Below are 15812 nucleotides of genomic sequence, written 5' to 3' on the forward strand. Positions count from 1 at the left end.
TTTAAGAATGAACAGAGACACTATTAAATTAGTTTTCTGTTTATTTGAATAATCTATTTACAAAATATGACAGCTCTCTTAAAACACTGGCAGATATCAATGTATCAGTTATGAAGATTCAGTTTTGTACCGAAATAAAAAAAAATGTACTATGGAGAGGCATAATTAAAGGTGCACTCAGTAATTTTTTCCTCATTAAAAAAGTTTAACACCTAAAGACATGAATTGCAATTTTGCAATATATGTAGGAAATCAAGACCACTCACATTAAAATGAAGACTTCAGTCATATCCTCAACCTTATAGAAGTTGTTTTATCTACATGGAGAGGGTCTCCTAATGGTGGCTGCCATGTTAGAATCACATGATCAGCCGTAAACTATTCTCAGAAACTGTCCTGTTACTTTCACTCATTGATTACAGTAATCATGGCTGACTGTGAATAATAAACTTCTATAATGTCATCTGAAACTGAAAATTATTGATTTTAAATGATGCTGCATCTAAGCCGGTAAGTGTCAGTGTAAGTCCAAGATGACGCAAAGACAAAACTAAGAGCACCTTTAAACCCATTATAGTCTGATGTTTTATGGGGTAATGTACCATCTCCTTTATATGATGAAAATGACCTTGTATCTTTTAACATTTTATCATTTGAATCTTTTTTCTTTTACTTGAATTTCAATACAATGTACTAATTCATGGTGGTTTATCAATACTAAAATATACACAATGGTCTGAGACTGGTAGGCATGAAAACAGCAAGATTACAAACACAGACACATGTGGAAATACTGGCAAAAGAGGGAATACAATTCCAAATGAAAATGTGTTGTGTGGCACTAATAGAGTACAATTTGATGAAGAAATACTCACTCTCACGAGGGAATGGCAAAAGTTATGTTAAAAAAACGATTTGTCACAGTCACACAGCACAAAAATCTTCATTAAACACTTAAAATACATTAAACACTTAAAATACATTCTTGAAGGGCAGCTTCAATTTGTCTTTTAAAATGCTGCACAGATGCCATTTTGTTAATAATGCCAGTGATATTAACAAAGACCAATGCAAAATTGAAAAATAAAAATAATATAAAGTGTAAATGAGCTTAACATTTAAAAAAAATGCACAACAAGAAACAAATCCTTTTGACATCTCCATATATGTATGACGCAGAGCTTCCAAAAACCAAACATCACTCCAAAGGGTGTAAGAAACAAAAATATGTTATCTAAAGTATGTACATTATGACATATTATAATATAAAAGACTGGTGGAAAAAACAATCTAAAGTACAAAAATAGTATTTTTTAATAGCACTGTACAGAAATAACTGTCAATGGAAATCTTTCATATTTTTAAAAGAACAAGAACAACGCCCTTTACATTCTCTAATTCTTTGAATGAGAGGTGGACTTGTTTGTGATTGCACCAGGCAACTTTTCCAAAACAAAAAGATTTGAAGTAAAAATAATAGCTATGAATACATTTCTTTTTTTCCAATGTACCACCACTTCTGTCAGTTCCTTTTCTTTAGGTCTATAGAAGTGTTCCCAAGGTCCAACAGATATGAAGTCAGTCTACAGATGACTATTCTCCAAACTATTATCCAAACAACAGATGAAACACATTCCTTTTTCACTGTGGGGGCCGCGTATATTGTTAAAATATTTTATTAAATCCCAGCTTCATATGCAGAGATTGTAAATAAGCCATCCATAGATTAATATTCATGAAAAGTGTAAACACTGTGGGTCTGTGGTGCATTCAATACATTGCTGTTTGTTTAAACATCCTGACCAGCCCAGCACAGCAACATTGGCTCAACCAATGGCATGAGTTTGTATCGGGACGATCTGTTTTTTTACCAATGATTGATGGCAAGAGTGCTGGGGAACCCTGGAGCTGTAGTGCCGCAGAAATTCCACACTTCACCTTTAAGCCAAGATCAGAAATCGTGTGGCCCCATGACACACTAACTTGTTTCAAAACAATACAAGTCGTCAAAACGATGTCATAGTAGCCCAGCAAGCAAACAAAAGAAATGGGCACCACGGAACATTGCAGAATCATACATGGCATGAAAGCCCCAAGTTGCCAGTGTTTTGAACACATAAATGTCTGACTTTTTAATAAAGTCAAATCATAACTAACTGCAATTCATGGTCTGTGTTCTATAATATCATGATGGGTGCATGAAAAAGCAATATACTTAAAGAAAAGTGGAGCCAGCACAGTTATAATCCATCAAGGCACCACCAACTCCAAGGGCTTAAAAATCTGAGTCTGCATCCATTAACTCAGCCTCCATAAGATTGGTTCTGGAATGTATTGGAACACCCCTCCTGCCATCTGCTTGTGGCACGATGGCAGTCCTACCACCATCAATCACACAAGACTCCTGCCCGAGGTGGCGGAAACCCCCATTTGGTTGCCATGATGATTGTTGGAAGCGACTTGAGTCGTGTTGCATGCTATCCCTTAGTGTCAGGGGGTTGGCAAGCGGTAGATTGGAGGGTTTATTGCATGAGTTGGAGGGAAGGTATCCAAGCCCATCATACCTCCTCTCCTGGTAGGGAAGCGAACAGGAAGGCCTGAATTCTGGATAGGCTCCTGGAAGCACATGCTGATCTTCCTGGTTTTGTCGCCGCTGTTCCCACAGGTTAGTCACCAGACTCCGGTGACCAGGCAGCTTTGGGAGGCGTGGCACTGCACTGGTGCCAAACTCTCTGCAAGGGTAGAAATGATTCCCTTCATCCACTTTAGGTCCCTTTGGACGTGCCTCCTTCTTTCTCCTCTTCTTCTTCTTTCTTTTCATCATTTCAGGGGAAATTTCTGCTTCAACCATCCAGAGCCTGTTCATCTCCTCTGGTTGTGGAACTGTAGGGAGAAATGCATGATAATAAATTATATTTAAAATGCCACTAATGACCATGACTTATTGTTAGCTACTAATTTCAGTAGTACTTTGCTTACTTTATTATCACTTATCATTGAACAATTACATCAAAAAGATTTGCCTTGCCTGCAGGAAATAGCAGTGTGCATGCAAGACAGAGCTGCTTTGTTGTTGTCATTATAATCAAAGTGCATTTTCAAAGAGGCATGCACACAACACATATTGGATGAGTTGGTACATGTGTTTACATGCAAAACAAAATCAGGGTAATAGGCAAAAATATACCGGTGTACATTTTTTTTTTATGAAACTGCATATGGAAAGCCATTTAAGGCATTTACCTTACAAAAGTCTAGAGTCCTGGCAAACTTCCTGCAAATATGTCACTCATTATTTTCACATTTAAATGAGCTTGCGATTTACCGAAAATTAATGGAAGAGGTTTGCAGCTCTAGTGGTGAAACTGCAGCAAACTTAAACTAACAATGGACAATTTGCCACTATTGACAAACACTTCTCTGGCAAACCTGTGGCAACAATTTGAGATTGCCGAAATTGCAGCAAAGCTTATTTGTTTGCCACAGGGTATTGCCAGAATTCTCGATTTTTGTAAGGGTGACCTTACATATTGTTGGTTTTTAAGCATAATCAGTATAAGTTTGCCCATGGAACACACATGTAAGATGCACATGTGTTTTTTTAGAGCTGTCAATAAAATGTAATCACGTGCGATTAAAAAAGTTTAACACGTAAATTAACACATTATAAACCAGCATAAACACTGGTTGGTAGGGCAAAATCTTTGCTATGTGACTGCCCGAAGTCAGTGTCAGCGGTAAAGAGATGGGGAAAGGAGCTCTTAATGCTATTTTTTGTACAAAACAAGCCTATGTGGAAATTGTGGCAGAAATCAAGTATTTTCCAGCCTAAGCAGTGCACATTTTAATTACTACAGAAATACACCAAGTCTTAACTATCACCAAAATGCAGAATGAGATGTTTTGGTGCAAGTGTTTTTCATGTGGAGTACAAAGCTGTGCTTGATGCTGGAGCTGAAACCCTGACACGAATCATGAATATGGCTTCACGATTGCTGTAACAAACCAGATAGCCACAGTCTACCGGCTGATTAATATTGTGGAGGATGAGAGTTTAAGAGATTTAATACATATTGCAATGAAATGTGGGGACTAGTTCTTTCAATTAGTCAACCTCCCACTAAGACTTGGGAAACATTTAATGTTACTTGAATTGGTGCTATTTTAGTGCATTTCTATCTTCATATTGTGGAAGGCTTTGTTTGGAAAATTTTAATAAAGCAATATATAGTTACATATTGTTTTGTCTTCTTTCCTAAAATGGATTTGATGCATTTTGACAGGAAAAGAAGTATATTTAGAGTCACATTTTAGCACACAATTATTAGTGAATAACTGTGAAAAAATTATGCAATTAATGATGACAAAAAATGTATTGCCTGACAGCACTCATTTTGTATAATAATGTCATGTAAGTAGGGTGCCAACCAGGTGTTCCAGTGGGTGTCACTGAGATGTCTTGTGGTAAGATTGCCCCTCTTCTAGCCACCATCTTAGTCACATGTTGAGCCCAAGCAGAAGACATTTCCAAGGATGGCTCATTCAGGTCAAAGTTAATACCCGCTGTACAAGAGTTTAAAAAAAAAATCAATATTAGTAACTTATATCTACACAAGGGAGCTAAACACTTTTTAGCTCCAGATTGTCTAACTTCTTTTAAAATCATAATTTATGTTAAGTACTCTTTCGTCCAGACAATTACTCTTTTATGTTCATGTGGATATGCTTACCCACAGGTCCCTCATGAGAGACAGTGTGCATGCTGAAGGTCAGCTCTTTCTCTGGATCCTTCTGCAGTTCTTTTCTCTTTGAGAATGCCTTGGCGATCATTTTACTCTTCTTGATCCGTTTCGGCTCATCATCACTACGTCCAACGATTCTTGGATTGAAGGAAAATACTTAATATTACAATACATTTTTTATTTTCTAACACTTAATATCACAATAACATCAGAAAAAGAATGGCTTTAAGAGAACAATAAATAATTAACGCAGTATGCTTTTACTTACCTGCACCATGTGCGTTTCCAGATGAGGATGGTGGCCTTCGTCCAAACCCACGTGCTCATTACAATGCCCGTGCCGAACATTGAGAAAAGGTTGATCTTCTCCACCAGCAGACTGGGCCTGTTCTTGATGGCACACTCTGGGATCGGCTTGTTGGTCTGATGAGCAATGGTGACGTTGGCCTCACATCTGTAATAATAATTTGATCTGTTAGATGACAGTTCTAGTAGCCATAAGGTATCAAATACTGTTCCTGTAAATTAAATGATAGAAAATGCTCTCAGTTAGAAAATCTGGATAGAAGAAAAAGTACTCACAGTACATATTCCCTGAAGCTTTTCTCCCACTCGGCTTGATTAAAAAAGTCATAGAAATGGCAGCCAAAAGTAATTAAAACAAAACCAAAGGCCAAGAATCCAAATATACCTGTGATACAGAAAGAGACCTTTAAAAACAGAACTATAGGGACTGAATTCTTACATAAACTAATTTTAGATATACAATTGTAAGATTTTAAATCCATATTCCCAAACTTACCAAGCCTCAGCATGGTCTCGTTGATTTTACTAGCAGCTTTTTCACTAAGAAGGCCCGGATGGTTACTCTTAATGGAAAACAATGTCATGACTCCTGGAAAACCAAAGCCTTTGATCAGTCCACACTGGCCAATTCATTGACCTCCATACCATGCACAACTTATCTGTCTCACCTCGTATCAGGAAATACCCGCCTATGACAAGGACCACCCCGATGGGAGCCAGAACAAACCCTGCACGATATCTGTAGTTCTTATAGCCGACAAAGCAAATGCCACTAACAGAATCGCCATCCACCTAAAGAATATTTAACAGTGACAATTAGAAGAAATGGACCAATAATGAGTTTGACCGATATTAGCAGGAAATAAATGGTGTTAACAGGTAAAGTAACTTGCTCATTTAGTATATGGTTTGCTTAAACCTTTTTTTGCAACTGAAGAGAGAAAAACGATAGAATTGAAAGCTTAATAGTTAGATATAATTATTAAAATAAAGATATAAATATATTGCTGACAATTTAGATTGCAAAACAACTTTAATTAAATATAATAGCATACATAATAATCATGAATTATTATTAATATTATGAAAATATTTATAATGTTTATAATGTTTTGTAGCGTAGCGATTTGTATTATTGTGTCAAAAAACTGAAATAAAAACAAACAGTTTTATCTGCTTATCGATTATCAGACACTTAAACATAATAATGATTAGTATCAGTTGTAAAATTACAACATCCATTGATATTTAGACATAAGCAACCTTACCTCTGCAATGGCCAGTATGGCAACTGTCAGTATGAAAGGAATGGACCATGTGACCAGGTGGAAATAAGAGGTTTTTCCAGACAGAGGCTGGTGGGTGGTGCCCAGGGCTTTGAATGACGTGTGCCAGGCATAGGTGAGCATAACAAACCAAATGACCCCCGACATAAGAGAGTAATACACAAGGACGAAGATAATCACACATGATAGTGTCTCAGTGGACCTGGAGAAAAATAAGCCATGGAAAACCCCATTATTCATTCTAATTCATCTGAAAATGTTGGTAATTCATAATAATTATGATTTCCTTACTTACACTTGGTATATAATGTGTCTATCGGTCCACATTTGTTATATGTAGTGTACACTATAATATACTGTAATCCAATCTTTTGGAGGGTGGATTTTCTATACTTACGATGGCTCTCCAAGCCGCATGGTGTCGTCACTTTTGCACACAATCTCCTTGCGGGCTCCATCCATGAACTGAGCGAGCCATCCAATACTTCCAATAAAGAAGCATGCATTGACATAAAACAGGATGACAGCAGGGTAACGATTAGAATTCTTCCAGTCTGCAAGAAATGTGGCCTGTGTGAAATATTAAGCAGAAACAGAATACAAAATTAAATACTGCAGTTTAAACTTGCACTGCACTGTAGAATATACCACATACTCCCTTACGAAAATCGAGAGTTCATGGCAAATTTGCCATTTATCATTTTTATATGCAAATGAGCTTTGCTGCAAACTTGTGGCAAACTTTTGCGGTGATTCAAAAGCTCATTTGCATGTGAAAATAACGAGCTGCAAATTTGCAGCAAGTCTGCAGCTAGTTTCGATTTTATTATAAGGGCTTTGCTGAGTGAAAGTGGAGTAACTATATTAAACTGTCTCACTTTGTAAATTAGCTGAATTCTATTTCACTTTATGCAGATAAGTAGTGTCACAAACTTCTTTTCTCCCCTCTTTGCAGACTCTTTTCAATGATACCTGCATCGGGGGCCTGGGTAGCTCAGCGAGTAAAGACGCTGACTACCACGCCTGGAGTTGCGAGTTTGAATCCAGCCAGGTGACTCCAGCCAGGTCTCCTAAGCAACCAAATTGGCCCGGTTGCTAGGGAGGGTAGAGTAACATGGGGTAACCTCCTCGTGGTTGCTAAAATGTGGTTCTCGCTCTTGGTGGGGCGCTTGGTGAGTTGTGCATGGATGTCGTGGAGAGTAGTGTGAAGCCTCCACACACGCTATGTCTCCACGGCAACGCGCTCAACAAGCCATGTGATAAAATGCGTGGATTGACGGTCTCAGACGTGGAGGCACAAGAGCAATACACAAGAGCAATACTTAGAGCATAACAAGAGAAATGTACACTGTAAAAAACGTTTTGTCATGTAACGTGCTTCATGTGGCTAAATCTAAATAAACAAGTTTTAAGTAAAAAATATTATTTAAAATCATTGATTCAACTGGACTACATTAAAGGAATATTCCGGGTTCAATACAAGTTAAGCTCGTTCGACAGCATTTGTGGTATAATATTAATAACCACAAAAAATTATTACGAATTGTCTGTCCTTTTCTTTAAAAATAAAAAAGAAGTTAGAAGTGAATGGGGCCAATTTTTGTAGGGTATAAAGACAGAAATGTGAAGCTTATCATTTTATTAAAGTACCTACATTAATTCTTCTGTAAAAACTAATGTATTATTTGATCTGTACATTTTTTTAAATCGTCATTTTTACCATAATTTTAGAATTTGTTGACATTAAATGGTCATGGCAACAAAGTTGTTAAATTGGATATAACTTTACACAGAAATGGTTTGTTACTGATTTTATCACACTTAAATAATGTTAACACATTGTTTCTATTTTGTGGCTATACAGCACTGTGGGAAAGTATTTGCCCCATCCTGATTTCTTCTGTTATTGTGAATATCTCATACTACATTGTTTCAAAAATTCTAACAAAATCTAGCATGAAACAAAGGCAATTTGAGTAAACACAAAAATATATTTTTTAAACAATTATGTTAATTATTGAAGCAAAAAAGTGATCCAATACCAACTGGGCCTGTGTGGAAAAAGTATTTGCTCCCTTAGTTACTAAATCAACATATCTATGACAGTGCATTCATAATGCGGTTCAGCTGGACTAGACACACCCAGGCCTGATTACTGCCAGCCCTGTTCAATCAAATCAACACCTAAATATAACTTTTTCTTTTGCATGAAGTTGGCTTAAATGTAGCACGCTATTCCAAGGTCGAAAGAAATTCCAGAAATTATGAGGGAAAAATGTGAGTAAAATACATCAGTCTGAGAATGGGTTACAAAGCTGTTTCAAATGCTCTGGGACTGCAAATAACCACAGTGTGAGCATTATCTCCAAATGGAGAACTTGGCACAGTAGCGAACCTTCCCAAAAGTGTCCGACCTTCCAGAATTCCTCCAAGAGCACAGTGACGACTCATCCAGGAAGTCACAAAAAAGGCAAGGACAACATCCAAGGAACTAAAGGCCACTCTCACTTCAATAAAGGTCACTGTTCATGACTCCACTATCAGAAAAATACAAAAATGCCATCTATGGAAGGTGAGTGGTGAGGTGAAAACCACTGCTAAACCAGAAGAACATTAATGCTCGTCTGAATTTTGCCAAAACCCACCATGATGATCCTCAACCCTTTTGGGAGAATGTTCTGTGGACTGATGAGTCAAAAGTGGAACTGTTTGGAAGACAGGGTCCAGTTACACCTGGCACACAGAATTCCACAAAAATAACATCATACCTACGGTGGTGGTAGTGTGATGTGTGGGGATGCTTTGCTACTTCAGGTCGACTTGCAATAATTAAGGGAAACATGAATTCTGCTCTCTATCAGAAAATCCTAAAGGAGAACGTCCGGTCAACAGTCTGTGGGTTGAAGCTCAAGCGCAACTGGATTATGCAGTAAGAGAATGAAGGCATAAGAGTAAGTCCACCTCTGAATGGCTCAAAAGAAGTAAACGTTTGAAAGTTTTGAAGTGGCCTAGTCAAAGTCCTGACTTGAACCAGATTGAGATGCTACACGGGCAGTTCATACATTGAACTAAAGCAATTCTGCAAAGAAGGGTGGGCCAAAATTCCACCACAGTGTTGTTAAAGACTGATCTCCATTTATCGGAAGCGTTTGGTTGCAGTTGTTGCTGCTAAAGATGGCACAACCAGCTATTAAGTTTAAGGGGGCAGTAAGTTTTTCACATTGGTGAGGTAGTGTAGGGCAACCTTTTTGCTTTAATAAAAAATATATATATTTATTTGAAAATGGTATTTTGTGTATACTCATGTTGCCTTTCTTTAATGTTATATCTCGTTTGAAGATCTAAAACAATTAAGTATGAAAAATACACAAAAATAGAAGAAATCAGGATGGGGCTTTTTCACAGCACTGTACTTTTAAAACGGGAGTATTTCAACATTTATGGATTGGCCCCATTCACTTCCATTGTAAGTGCCTCACTGGAACCCAGATTTTTGCATTTTTTTAAAGAAAAGGAGGGACAAGTCAAAATTATTTTTTTGTGGTAATTCAAAAGTATCAATATCATATCACAAATGCTGTCGATTGAGCTCAACTTGTATTTAACACAGAATATTATTTTTACATATTTTACAGTGTATACTCACTCTAGAAATTCCCATGACTTTTAAGATTTTATAAAATGTTCCAGGCCTGAAAGATGCCATTCTAAAATCCCTTCATATTTCCCAGTTTTCCACAACTATAGGATGTCTAATGTCTTCTGTTCACCTACCAGTGTGAAGAAGGTACAGAGGAGAGTGAGGGAGCCAAAGATGGCGATGTAGCTGTGCATGTCAGAGTGCTCATCCTCTGTAAACAAGGGATTGTTGCACTGTATCCCACAGCCTTCAACATCCTTGTACCAGCTTGCCTGGATATCGGTTTTGACCAAAGGAGCCTCACACTTTCCTGATATATTACTGAACTTGATCTTCTGGACTTCGTTCTAAGAGAAAAAGTAAATGCAGTCACATTTTAGGCAAGGCCAAACCAATCTTCTTGGGTTTTTGTTAGCCTTTTTGTGTAATATTTATGTCTTATTAAATTGTCATACCTGGCAACCTTCAGGGAAATTGTCCTTATTTTCACATTTGAGGAAGCTGGGCCAGCCCCTCTCCTGCTCAACAATACTGCAAGGTTTGCGTGTAGCTTGGCACAGGTGTTGGCTGGGCAGTTCCACCTTTCCATTCTCACACTTTGGCATGTAAATGGCACACAGCAGTGGCTGAATGACCGCCCAACAGCGAGGAGCATTTCTCAGCCCTGGATTGGGAGACAGTAAAATGTACATTTTCTCATAATTTACTCACCCTTATGCTATCCCAGATGTGTATGACTTTCTTTCTACTGCAGAACAGAAAGATTTATAGAAGAATATCTCCACTCTCAACTGTAGGTCCATATGATGCAAGTAAATGGTGGCCAGAATATTTAAGCTCCAAAAAAGCATATAAAGGCAGCATCAAATTAATCAATTTTACTCCAGTGGTTAAATCCATATCTTCAGAGGGGATTTGATTATTATTTTTTTTACTATAAATACTCCTCCCTGCCCAGAAGGTGGTGATATGACCAAAAATGTGAATCACCGAAAACAAAAGAAGAATGTGATAGTGAATGTTTATAGTAAAAAAAAGTCCTTAAATATTGATCTGTTTCACACCCACAATCATACTGCTTCTGAAGATATGGATTTAACCACTGGAGTCATATGGATTACTTTTATGCTGCATTTATGTACTTTTTGGACCTTCAAAATTCACTTGCATTGTATGGACCTACAGAGCAGAGATATTCTTATAAAAAAAGTGTTTTGTTCAGCACAAGAAAGGCATATGGGATGTCATGAGGATGAGAAAAGGATAAGGGAATTTAAGTTTTGGGTGAACTTTCCCTTTAATAATCACGGTCTACACAAACGGCATCTAATTCAAATTGGTTGGTTATGATGATATTAAAGTGATTTTATAAATGGATGAAGAAATGGATGAAGTGCATGATATTTAAGAGATCTGATGCTGTTGTTTTAATTATGTATGGGATATGGCCCATGGACTCTGGAAAACAATAGAGGAAACTTTGGGGTTAAGGTGTGAATGTGAGAGGAAATGGATATATTGCTCATTATGGGGTGCTTGTGAAAAGAACAGGATGACTTCCCATTATAACTCATGTAAAAGTCATTTAAGAAGATGGTGTTTCATTTATCATTAAAATAAAATAAAAGCCAAAGTTGTTATGTCAAGCAAGTTGTTTGTTACATCTGTTGAACCATTATTTTCTTTCTATTCTGCATAACTTTCCCTTGACTGAAACAATCTGATTTCCCACTATGTTCGGCAATATTCAGCTTTATGCAATGCAACTGCAAAATGTAAAACAATTGTTTAAAAAAACAACAACTTTGATGAATGGGGAACTAAAGCTAACTAATGGAGGACATGCCAATTGTTATTGTTATTGAATTGTCTTTAAAACTTTTTTATTATTTTATACCACAAATAGTAACTCACCAGACCACATGGCCAGTTTATCCAAAGCTTCCTCCTGAGTTTCTGAATCTTCAGCCAGAATCAGAGACGTGTGAGTATAAGGCAAAGGTGACCCCAGACACGTATTGTATTTCAGCACTTCGCAAGTTGACGTTTTCTTACAATAGTCGTTGGACACCGTTTCATTTGTGTGCAAAATGACCGCCCGAGCGACCGTAGATGTGGCTGCACAGATCCAAAGCATCCAAAAACATCCAACAATGGAGCAGTTGCGCTTGGAGGACATCTTGGGGACGTGACAATGTAACAATGTTACATCAAATGTTTCCAAATAAACTTTCTCCACTCGTGAGTTATGCGCGCAAAGGTTTCAAGCACTTAAGTAACCAAAATGCGGATATTTCCTAGATCCGTGATGGCACTTTTTTTCTCCATCAAAAGAAACGTCTTTTCGTCCGATTCCAAAGTTTTTTATGTGTCTTTCCTGGCTCACATACTCTTGAAAATCTCTTCATTGTACAAAAGCTCCGCGGAAACCAGTTAAAAACGTCCAACGCACAATTAAGGATTGAGGATTTCTCTAAAGAACAAAGTTTAAGGAAACCAAATTGAGAGTGCACTCACCATCCCCCACTTCTTTGATGGAGAGAGAAAAAAAATGTTGCCTTGAAAAGTCTGGGACTGTAACTTGATCCAGGCCTGTTCTGCGCGCTCCATCCCGCTTGAGCGCGCACCCGTGGAAACCCAAAGCGAGAGAACTGTTGTCAAAACTCGTCTGCTCATCGGACGAAGAGGACGCAGTTGACCTGAGATCCAGTCGTGCTAAATGTCTTTGACTCTCTCCAAAATCCGTTTTTCCCCTTGCCTCTGGTATGCACATGGAGGAGGTGCACATACAAATAACAAAAACTTCTGCTCCACTCCCATCCCCCTAATGCAAGAGAAAAACAATCCATGCCAGCATACAGTTGTAGAACTCGCATGGCATGCTCCTCTTATACCTGCACCCTCTGCCTTTTTGATGACACTTGCCTTTCTTTATCTTGCATAAAAACTATAAAAGACTCGTTTTAAAGTGCATACATTTCTATGCTGTAGCTTCTACAATGATGATACATCTTTTTTTCTAGATGAAACAAAACACACATAGATAAAAAAAAATAAAAAAAGAAATGAACCTAATAAATGTGGTATCATCTAAATTAACTGGTTCGATAAAAAAAAATATATATATAATTTTACATAAACAAATCAACCTGACTACATTAGGTCACACCAACAACCCCGCCGTGTTCAATACAAGTTCAGATTAATCCACAGCATCTGTCATTTCGACTTGTCCCTCCTTTTATATAAAAAAAAGCAGAAATTGAGGTTACAATGAGGCACTTACAATGGAAGTGAATGGGGCCAATTTTTAAAAGGGGTTAAAGGCAGAAATGTGAAGCTTATAATTTCATAAAAGCACTTGCATTAATTCTTCTGTTAAAACTTTTACGGTCATTTGAGGTTTTAGCATTATGGTGTTACGTCATCATGGCAACAAAGCTGTAAAATTGGTTATAACTTTACACAGACGAGGTTGGTTAGCGATTTTATCACACTAAAATCATGTTAACGTGCATATTGTGTCCATCTTGTGGCTATAATTTTTTATACAAAGAGTATTTGAATGTTTACTGATTGGTCCCATTCACTTCCATTGTAAATCCTCACTAGAACCCAGATTATTGATTTTTCTTTAATTAAAAGGAGGTATGAGCTGGAATAAATCTGTGGTAATTAACATTATGTCACAAATGTTGTCAATTAAGCTTAACTTGTATTGAATCTGGACTATTCCTTTAAGTGTTTGGATAGTTATAACCTCTCAAGTTAACAATTGCAGGTAGCCACTTTTTACAGAGAAGATTATTTGTGTGTACTTTAGTGAGCTCATGTTTCAACATGTCTTTAGTCACACATCAGGCTTTATTCCTCCCACATTACTAAATTTGCCTTATTTCTGCTCAAACCGGGTTATGTTAGTTATTTTCCATTAGGGCATTAGTGGTGTGACATTGAACGTAACTGATGACGGAGTTCATTCAGAGAGTATTTAACAGAGACGGGCCACTTCTATTTAAATGAATGGGAGGAATGTGAGCGCCCAACCAAGAAGCTCTGAGCGCCTAACGGTCAACGGATGTAGAAAGGAAGTCCCGCCTTACGGTTAAAAGAGCCAATCACCTTTTAGAAACAGACAACGTGTGTCAATCAACTCGATAAGGCGCATGCGCATTAACTATATAAGCCGGGAAAATTGCGTGTTTTAACGTAATATGTGGAAAAGAAGCACCATTTATGATTCCAAAATTATCAAATTTAATTGCTGATTTGAAATATTTTCTTTGATCGTAATCTTGACCAACCGTTTTTGAGATTCCGGTATTCCCCTGTTCAAGTAGATTAGAGCTGCACTGGCATGACTGGAAATTGACTCCTATGCAATGCTAAGGATTTCTTATAACTTAAGAACACTTGTGATATATTTTTTTCCTTTTTGCAGTTCAATACACCTTACATTTAATTTACCCCACACTATGAAATGAGACATAATTAGCATATTTGTAGGCCTATTTTCTTAATCAGTTTTGCCATATGGGTTATGGTACAATGCATAAACTTAATAAAAACAACATACTGAACATTTCAAGATACCCCACAGCTTCTCCAATTTATTATCAAGAACAAAAATGTTGATTTAGGCAATATTTAACACCATACCAGAGAGCATTCCAAAGATGTCCGACAGTGGACTGACTTGCTGGAATGACTTTGGTTCATCTCATTTAATTTTCTCACATCATTCTTTTCTTTTAATCTTATTCCCATAGGGACAGTGGAATGTTCAAATTTGGCAGTTGCCATGGAGACTGAAAATAATTTTCAAGGGTGGAGAATACACTTTGTGTAGTTTGGTGTATCAGATTTAGGCAGCAGGACTTGTTGGTCTCTCAATGTGGTAAGCTACGCTCTGTGTTCCCAGCACATGGCCTCCTTAAAAACCCTGTCTAAAATGAGTGCTGTATAATGAGTCAGACAGAGGCACAGATCGGGGACCACACACAAACACACATGCCCCAAATAGAGGCAGAGGCTGGTACAAAAACCCTTAACACTCTTGCTCTCTCTTTCTCTTATACACACTCATTGACACATACATTAACAAAAATATCTTTAGAGTGTTTTTGCATTTCTACTATCCTTCCAACAACAAATTAAGCTGTCTGGTACATTTCTTATAACGCCATTGTTTGGTTCCTTCAAATGTTTCTTAAACATCTTGTGGAGTCACTGCAGACTTTAAGACATTAAACTAATGTTAACGAATGAAACCTTATTGCAAAGAGTTAACGTTTATTTTAATAAATGGGGATGAAAACAACAAAGAAACATTAAAATGATCAATTATTGTATGCATTCATTGATATCTACTGAATGAACCTCAAAAACAGATTTCAGTCAGCAGAGACGGTGAATAATTAACATAATCTCCAAACAAGAGTAAGATCCTCACCACTGTAAGAGTATGAACAGGAAGTAAGCACTTGATGCTCTAGCTGAACCAAGTATGTTCTGTTTGTGCAGACTATTAGCAGTACTTGTTACTGCCAGGTGTTTTTTATGAGGAGACAGATTATAAGAAAATAACAGCCAAATACCATGGAGTGAGTAGACCAGTGAGTAGTCATATATCATGAAACCAGTTGTTTTCATAATATAGTTAAAAAGTACAGTTTTTGTTAAAGAAAGTTTAGTATGCCACTTTAAAATTGGTACATAATACAGAAATTAAGAAATGACTCTGCAATGTAAGACATGATGGGAAGTGAATGTTTTTAAGCTAATTAATGAATTGACATACAGTGCTGTCTATTTTGACCTCACATGAATTCGTAAATA

The 15812-nt window shown here is 37.2% G+C and overlaps 1 protein-coding gene across 2 annotated transcripts; it reads right to left on the reverse strand.

The window, feature by feature from the left end:
- Positions 1-32: 32 nt before the first annotated feature.
- On the reverse strand, positions 33-12713 carry smo (smoothened, frizzled class receptor). 2 transcript variants are annotated; one of them, XM_052119093.1, is made up of 12 exons: positions 11889-12713; positions 10430-10638; positions 10109-10321; positions 6732-6904; positions 6317-6536; positions 5717-5840; positions 5545-5637; positions 5325-5433; positions 5011-5196; positions 4731-4879; positions 4429-4563; positions 33-2883 (listed from the first exon to the last, which is right to left on the reverse strand). In XM_052119093.1, the coding sequence occupies exons 1-12, from the start codon at positions 12151-12153 to the stop codon at positions 2276-2278; spliced, it is 2484 nt and encodes an 827-aa protein (XP_051975053.1). In that variant the 5' UTR covers positions 12154-12713; the 3' UTR covers positions 33-2275. The 2 variants fall into 2 exon arrangements, with proteins under 2 accessions (XP_051975053.1, XP_051975051.1); XM_052119091.1 differs by having other exon boundaries at positions 5325-5637.
- Between the last annotated feature and the right edge of the window lie 3099 nt (positions 12714-15812).

The sequence above is a fragment of the Xyrauchen texanus genome, chromosome 45 (assembly GCF_025860055.1).
Source record: "Xyrauchen texanus isolate HMW12.3.18 chromosome 45, RBS_HiC_50CHRs, whole genome shotgun sequence".
In the NCBI taxonomy this organism is placed as follows: domain Eukaryota; kingdom Metazoa; phylum Chordata; class Actinopteri; order Cypriniformes; family Catostomidae; genus Xyrauchen; species Xyrauchen texanus.

Excerpts from the sequence above, each read along its gene's own strand:
- smo (XM_052119091.1), bottom strand. The coding sequence starts at position 12,153 with ATGTCCTCCAAGCGCAACTGCTCCATTGTTGGATGTTTTTGGATGCTT. Across the intron at positions 4,880-5,010 it reads TGGAAACGCACATGGTGCAG|AATCGTTGGACGTAGTGATG; the intron begins GTAAGTAAAAGC and ends CTTCAATCCAAG. Across the intron at positions 2,884-4,428 it reads GACACCCACTGGAACACCTG|TTCCACAACCAGAGGAGATG; the intron begins GTTGGCACCCTA and ends TTCTCCCTACAG.